Source organism: Papilio polytes, unplaced genomic scaffold, assembly GCF_000836215.1.
Source record: "Papilio polytes unplaced genomic scaffold, Ppol_1.0 DF824102.1, whole genome shotgun sequence".
In the NCBI taxonomy this organism is placed as follows: Eukaryota; Metazoa; Arthropoda; class Insecta; order Lepidoptera; family Papilionidae; genus Papilio; species Papilio polytes.
The window spans coordinates 5,085,769-5,094,210 of NW_013525102.1; the positions used below are offsets into that span (position 1 = coordinate 5,085,769).

Below are 8,442 nucleotides of genomic sequence, written 5' to 3' on the forward strand. Positions count from 1 at the left end.
AGTCAGGGGGTAGATTTACCCTAGAGTCAAAAATATAAAAAAAAAAACATAAAAACTACTTTAAATAAGATAATACTCTTAGTAGCTGCCCCTACACCTAGTCTGGATCATCGGTTAGCGACGCCCAAAATACATTACACAAAAAGTTAAAACAAAAATGCATAGCTTAATCATCACAGATATGTAAAATGAATTATGAGTCCATACATTGATAGGCTATGAGGTAAATGTTTTAAAGTGACTATCTCAAAATACCTTCTGATAAGTTAGAGTTATATCTATGCAATAATGATAAATAATCTAGAACATTGATAAAAATTCCAGTATTCGTGGTGATGTTTTGCCGCCGATATGTGTGTGTTTGGGTCCGGGGAAAAATAACAATTCAGTGAGTGGAATCTCAAAAATTTAAAATGGCCGATAGAATACGTCTCTCAGTAAGTACTTAATTATTTTATAGATATTTTTTATAACCTCAATTATCCCAGTATAAACTTCTGTGACATTCGTTATCGGGGATTTCCTTGAATTACTTTGTTTTTTGTAGGACTTAGTCTGGCTTCAGCCGGAAGGGAAATCCGAATTCGATATACCGATTGTCGTTAAAATACTCAACAGTTCCGGAGGTCTGATACAAGTTCAAGATGACGATGGCAAAGTGTTCAGTACATCTGTTACAAATGTTATCAAACCTTTACATGCCACATCTGTACAAAGTGTGGAAGACATGATCACTCTCGGAGAATTACAGGAGCATACGATCCTTCGTAACCTACACATACGCTATAATCGGCAGCTGATATACGTAAGAAAACAAAATTTTGATAACTGTACCAACATACTTCAATGTTATCTTACTAATCCTAATATTATAAATGCGAAAGTTTATATGCATGGATGGGTATTTATTAAAGTATGTAGCCTAAACTGCTAAACGAATCTCGAATAAATATGTCATAGATGTAGAGGATAGTCTAGTAGAACACACAGGGTACTTTCTTTTGTTTCTTTTTTTCATTCCACGTGAACGAAGTCACGGGCGAGAACTATTATATATTGTAAACAATACAATAATCAGTTTTTAAAAATCAATTTATTTTACAGACATACACAGGAACTATGTTAATTGCATTAAATCCTTACGAAATCTTGCCGATATACACAATGGATCAAATACATTTTTATCAAGATAGAAACGTAGGTGAGATTCCACCTCACATATTTGCAATTGGAAATAATGCGTACAAAGAACTGCTGGGAACTTCATCTAATCAATGCATCGTTATAAGGTAAACAAGAAGTAAACAAAAAAATGATGTACCTCTTTTATAAAACTCATATTTAAGATAAATTCTGAAATTGCAGCGGTGAAAGTGGTGCAGGTAAAACGGAAAGCACGAAGTTACTATTGCAGTACCTAGCTGCTGCCAGCGGAAAACATTCATGGATCGAGCAGCAAATACAAGAAACGAATCCTATTTTAGAGGCGTTTGGTAACGCCAAAACTGTAAAGAACGATAATTCGTCCAGATTTGGGAAGTACATTAACATTTACTTCAACAAGCAAGGAGTTATCGAAGGAGGAAATATTGATCAATATCTCTTAGAAAGATCACGAATTGTATTTCAAAATAAAGGAGAACGTAATTATCACATATTCTACTCACTCGTAACAGGACTGTCTGCCGATGAGAAGAAAAAACTTGAACTAGGTCGTCCGTCGGATTATATTTATCTAAATTCCGGTAACATGTTGACTTGTGATGGAAGAAACGATGCTCTTGAATTTGCAGACATACGATCTGCGTTCAAGGTCCTTAATTTCCCAGAAAACGAAGTGTGGGGAGTTTTTAGTCTTTTAGCAGCCATTTTACATTTAGGAAATTTGAAATTTAAATCATTTAACTTGAATAACATCGACTCTTCTGAAGTAGCAGATACAACGAATGCGACCAGGATTGCAAATATTCTTGGTGTCAGTAAAGCTACTTTTTGCGATGCACTAACAAAAAAAACATTGATTGCTCAAGGAGATAAAGTCGTGTCCACATTATCAGCATCGGCAGCAATAGAAGGGCGAGATGCACTAGTTAAAGCTATTTACGGACACGTCTTCGAATATATTGTAGAAACTATTAACAAAACGCTACGCAAAGATCAAGAGCTGTCCAGTGGTTCCGTCGGTATTTTAGATATATTTGGGTTTGAAAATTTTCTATCAAATAGTTTCGAGCAACTATGTATCAATTACGCTAACGAAAATTTGCAACAATTTTTCGTCAAACATATTTTTAAAATTGAACAAGAACAGTACCAAAAAGAGGGCATCACATGGACTAATATCAACTATGTGGACAATCAGATGAATTTAGATATGATCGGACTGAAGCCAATGAACTTGTTATCGCTCATAGACGAGGAGTCTAGGTTTCCTAAAGGCACTGATATCACTCTTCTATCTAAACTTAATAGCAATCATAGCAACAACAACAGTTATGTTACGCCAAAGTCCACACATGAACACAGATTTGGTGTTAGGCATTATGCTGGCGCTGTATATTATGAAGTTAAAGGTACGGATTTCTGTCTATTTCTAAGTAAATAAGACTTTATAATTTAACGTAACATTTATTACAGGTTTTCTTGATAAAAATAGGGACATGTTGACGTCCGACGTAAAAGAAATGATCATGGATTCTAGTAACGATTTTCTAAAGTGCCTTTTTCCAATGGAGTCTGTGTCTCAGAGTGGAAGTAGAAAGACAGTGTCCCTCAGTTACCAATTTAAGACATCTTTAGATGCCCTTATGAAGACACTTTACGCGTGCCATCCATTCTTTGTAAGATGTATTAAACCAAATGAACACAAAAAACCTAGGGTATGTACGCATTTTAAATTCAATTTTAGATATTATAATTACCAAGATTATGATAATTATGTCAACTACGCAATTTGAAAACCAGTTTAATTCAATTTTTCATTACTTTTAGCTTTTTGATCGTGCTCTTTGCGTTCGACAATTACGATACGCAGGTTTAATGGAAACAGCAAAAATTAGACAAGCTGGGTACCCTATTAGGTATCCATACACCGAATTCGTTCATCGTTATCGCCTCGTTGTTGCGGGAATCCCGCCAGCGGAGAAAACTGATTGCAAAGCTGCTGCAAAAAAAATATGCAATGAAATTTTAAAAGATCAAGATTTCAGATTTGGACATACAAAAGTATTTTTAAAAGACCACCATGATGTTATTCTAGAAGAGATAAGACATACAGTGATACTAAGAAGTGTTATAAAAACGCAAGCTAATATACGAAGATTTATTCAGAGACGTAAATATTTGCGTATGCGTGCGGCTGCGATCACTTTGCAGAAGCATTTCCGTGCTAGAGGATACAGAAACCGATACCTTGTTCTAAGAAGAGGTTATTTAAGATTACAGGCTGTTATTAAATCGAGAGAACTTAGAAGAACATTCCTTAATTTAAGGAAATTCTTCACAAATCTCCAAGCTCACTGCAAAGGGTACTTAGTTAGGAAATTTGTTAAAGAAAAGGGAGATGTTATTCGAGCAAAACTGGTAGAACTACACATGGAAAAGGAAGAATTGATATTAGTTAATAATGATGTAATGGCAGCTGAAAATGAATACGAGAAGAAGTTCGATGATATTATGCGATCTATTTGGATTACTAAGGAGGCAGCGGAAAGTAATATTCAGAATGCGGAGGAAATTGACGATATATATGTCGATGATGTTTTTGGTTTTTTGAAAGACACTTCAACGCCTGCGGGAACTGTGCGCGGCACTGGATTTGGAGTGGTAAGAGTCATTTTATATATTTATTCCTCAAAAACGATATTTGTTATATCTATCTAATATTAATTTCAGACATCAACGGAAAAGCAAACTCCAGATGACGTAATACCGCTTCGACAAGATATACAAGACGAACCATTTGATGCTTTTAACTATAGAAAGTTCGCAGCTACGTATTTCCTAGGAAACACTAGTCATCAATACTCTCGGAAACCGTTGAAAAATTCACTGTTGGATTTGCCTTCACCTATAGACAACGTAGCGGCACAAGCTCTATGGATAACAATACTTAGATTTATGGGAGACTTGGCTGAACCCAAATATGTTGACGACAAAATTGATAATATACCAGTTATGACAAAGCTGACTGATACCATTGGACGAGCATTCCAAAAGAGCAAAGAGTTTGAGGTAAAATTTACATTAGAAATGTATATTAACAGTAGAATACACTTACTTTTAGATTAAATAACATAACTTTCCTTTTATAAATAACCGTCAACTAACAAATAAGATATTAATATACTTTGTCCGATAATAAAGTGACTAATATCAGCCGCTGACACATGTATGTAGCGAAATTATATCTTACAATTATTTCTAGGCCCTCATACAACCTGAAAGAAGCCCTAATAGCAGTAGTAGAATTGTACAAAAATCAATCAAACGACGCGCGAAAATGAACGAAGAATTTATGAGAAATATAATGAACGATGACTCTACCAATGAAATGTATCACGATTGGTTGCATTCAAGGCGGAGCACAAACTTGGAAAAGTTGCATTTTATCATAGGCCACGGTATCATTCGCAAAGAGTTACGGTAAGCGTAATTCCGGAAATTCGTGTAACACATGTATTAAATGATAACCTGATAGTCGATAGTACTATTTTAATACGCTTATCAGATTGATAATTAACTACTAAGGAACTACATGGAGCGCCCAGCCTTGTGCTCCAACTTATCTTTTACCTTGAACCGACAAGGGCGATTCTTCGATTTGGTTCTCAGTGAATTGTATACAAATTTCCTTTTTTAAAATAAGAACCTCTGCATGTAAATATTGGCACATAATTACCGCTTGATCTACATTATGGTTTAAAACGTTTTTTCGATAAGTTTTGAACCAGCTCTAATAAAATGTTTTTATTTTACAGCGATGAAATTTTTTGTCAATTATGTAAACAGCTGACAAATAATCCATCAAAATCTTCTCACGCTCGAGGTTGGATTCTACTTTCGCTATGTGTTGGTTGCTTCCCGCCGTCAGAGAGATTTGTTAAATACTTACGATCGTTTATTCGCGATGGTCCACCGGGCTACGCACCGTATTGTGAAGGAAGGTTAATGAGAACATTTAAAAATGGACCCAGAACGCAACCTCCGAGCTGGCTGGAATTACAAGCGACCAAAACGAAAAAACCAATACTTCTAACAGTAACTCTCATGGACGAGTCTATGAAGACGGTACAGTCTGATTCAGCGACTACTTCAGAAGAAATATGTCAACAAATAGCCGATAATATAGGACTGACGGATGTTTTTGGATTTTCTTTATACATAACTTTGTACGATATCGTGCTATCCCTGGGTAATGAAAACGTTCATATTATGGACGCTGTGTCCCAATGCGAGCAGTTTGCTAAAGAACAGGGTACTCCTGAAAAGAATGCTCCGTGGAGATTGTTTTTCCGCAAGGAGGTATTTACTCCCTGGCACAATCCGGCCGAAGATCCCGTAGCAACTAATCTCATTTACTACCAAGTCGCCAAAGGCGTAAAATTCGGTGAATATCGATGTAATTCTGAGAAAGATTTAGCCATGCTAGCAGCGCAGCAACATTACATTGAACATGGCGATCGAATAGATCCAAACGTACTGAGAAAAGTGATTGTAAATTACATACCTAATCAATTCATTAAATCCAATGATGTGGCTTTAACAAAATGGGAACATCTTGTAACTAAGGCCTTCGAATCTGCTAAAAGTATTCAATCAAAAGTTGATCCATTGCGTTGTAAAGAAGACATAGTGATATACGCGAAATTGAAGTGGCCAATGTTATTCTCAAGATTCTTTGAAGCGATAAAATTAAAAGGAGACTCTATAAACAAGGATATTATCATAATAGCTGTGAATTGGACCGGTATATACATAGTAGATCAGTTAGAGCACATTCTTCTCGAAATGTCTTTTCCGGAGATAACTTACGTCGCGTACAATGATGACGAGGAATACGATAATGTTGGTAGAGTTACCATAAGGACTATACAACAGGAAGAATTTATCTTTCAAAGTGTAGACGCAAGTGAATTGAGTTCACTAATAATATACATTATAGATGGTTTAAAACGACGTTCCACTTACGTTATCGCACAAATGGACTCGCAAGGATACAGTGATGCCGCCTCGTTCTTACAGTACAAAAAAGGTGATCTTATAACACTACTACACGACTGTACTGGAGAAACTTTAATGAATTCAACATGGGGTCACGGTTCTTGTAACAATCAGGAAGGTCTATTCCCTACAGAACAAGTTTATATATTGCCCACGCTTTCTCTGCCATCGGACGTAATTCTAGATACGTTTAAAAAGGGAAATATTAACACAGATAAGAAGCCACTTTCGAAATACAATACTCTTCAAAGGAAGAGGATGCATACTTTGGAAAATTTCGCCAAAGAATATTTTAGAGAAAATACAGATTTTAATACTACAATATCGAAACAATCAACATTGAACACTGCTAAGAAACCACTATTAATCGATTTATGGGCTCATAGCCGTGAAAATTTGAAGAAACCTCTGCTCAAAAAATTGATAGGAGATGAAAAACTTTCTAAGCATGCTCTGACCGCTTTTTATGCGATTCAAAAATATATGGGAGATTTACCAGCAGCGAAACCCAGATCTGCAACTGAATACACTGACGAAATATTCAAAGCAGCATTAAATGAACCGAGTTTACGAGACGAAGTGTACTGTCAAGTAATGAAACAATTGACTAACAATCGAATACAGCTCAGCGAAGAACGAGGCTGGGAGCTGATGTGGCTAGTAACTGGAATATTCGCTTGTGGTCAAATACTGATAAAGGACCTCGTCGAATTTCTGAAGACACGTCCTCACCCTATAGCTAAAGAATGTTTGAAACGGGTATTTAAAACTCAAAAGCACGGACCGAGGATGTATCCGCCTTATGTTATTGAGGTGGAAGCGATACAGCACAGAAGTATGCAAATATATCACAAAGTATACTTCCCAGACGACACTGACGAAGCATTTGAAGTTGATTCCTCGACAAAAGCGAGGGACCTGTGTGAACAAATAACTGGTCGTTTGAATTTAAAAAATAGCGACGGTTTTAGTTTATTCGTTAAAATAGCAGACAAAGTTTTTTCAGTTCCGGAAAACTATTATTTCTTCGACTTTGTTCATGAGCTTGTAGAATGGATGAAGAGGTCACGCCCTGTACGATCAGGTATAGTAGGTTTATGTTCGTTTATGAAAAAAAAAATTCTTAAAGTTCATAATTAATAATAATGTATTTTTTTGTTTCAGCTGGTTCCCAAGTTCAAATGAATTATCAAATATTTTTTATGAAAAAGTTGTGGATTAACACTGTACCAGGAAAGGATAAAAATGCCGATCAAATATTTTACTTTCCTCAAGAATTGCCAAAGTACTTGCGTGGATATCATAAAACATCAAAACAAGATTTAGTGGAACTAGCAGCTCTTATTTATCGCGCTCGATATGGCGATGATCAAACCGGCTTAACACAGATTACTCAAATATTGGAAGACCTAATACCATTGGACATGACAAGAATTCAAACTAACTCACAATGGAAGTCTTCGATAACAGCGGCTTATTTAAAACATGGGAATATGCCTGAAGATGAAGCTAAAGAAAATTTTCTAAAGAAAATTTACCAATTACCAACATTTGGCACTGCTTTTTTTGAAGTAAAACAAACATCCGACCCAACTTATCCAGAAATGGTCGTTATAGGTATCAATAGGAATGGTGTCAGTGTAATCCATCCCCAAAGTCGGGTAAGTATTTAAATACCAAAAGACTCTATAAACCGATAGTAATAATGTAAATCTACATTAAAATTATTTTTACAGGATGTATTAATAACACACCCGTTCTCCCAACTTTCTAACTGGTCATCCGGTAATACCTTCTTCCACATGACAATGGGCAATGTTCTTCGTGGAACGAAAATTCTTTGCGAAACATCGCTGGGTTACAAAATGGATGACCTAATATCATCATACATCGCAGTGCTGAGACAAGCTGTTCGCCAAAAATCGAGGCCTTAGTTATTATTCAAACATTGATATTTTCATTTATCTATTTATTCATATATGATTAAATATTTTCATAGAAACTAGTTGTTTATTATTCGAATCGTGTATTCGTTTATTAATTTGGAAACGACCCTGAAGGTGTAAACTGATAAATATTGAATACCTTATAAAAATGCTTAGATCGAAACGTAACGATAAACGATAATTTAGGCGTGAAATGGAAGCAATTCCGTGTTTCGTCTGATGTGAGTGTGGTGCCGGAGGCCTAATTTAAGTCCCTTTCCCTTTACCACCCTTT

At 35.8% G+C, this 8,442-nt stretch overlaps 1 protein-coding gene across 1 annotated transcript; it reads left to right on the forward strand.

The window, feature by feature from the left end:
• The first annotated feature begins 302 nt into the window (after window positions 1–302).
• Window positions 303–8,224, forward strand: LOC106099893 (myosin-VIIa-like). The gene is made up of 11 exons (XM_013278579.1): window positions 303–437; window positions 548–805; window positions 1,105–1,289; window positions 1,366–2,573; window positions 2,638–2,879; window positions 2,992–3,825; window positions 3,895–4,233; window positions 4,427–4,644; window positions 4,980–7,306; window positions 7,387–7,883; window positions 7,959–8,224. The coding sequence occupies exons 1-11, from the start codon at window positions 414–416 to the stop codon at window positions 8,154–8,156; spliced, it is 6,330 nt and encodes a 2,109-aa protein (XP_013134033.1). The 5' UTR covers window positions 303–413; the 3' UTR covers window positions 8,157–8,224.
• The last annotated feature ends 218 nt before the right edge of the window (window positions 8,225–8,442 follow it).

Bases quoted from the DNA above. Each gene is read 5' to 3' on its own strand.
- LOC106099893 (XM_013278579.1), top strand. From the start codon at position 414: ATGGCCGATAGAATACGTCTCTCA. The intron at 438-547 runs GTAAGTACTTAA...TGTTTTTTGTAG, and splicing joins CCGATAGAATACGTCTCTCA to GACTTAGTCTGGCTTCAGCC. The intron at 4,234-4,426 runs GTAAAATTTACA...AATTATTTCTAG, and splicing joins AAAAGAGCAAAGAGTTTGAG to GCCCTCATACAACCTGAAAG.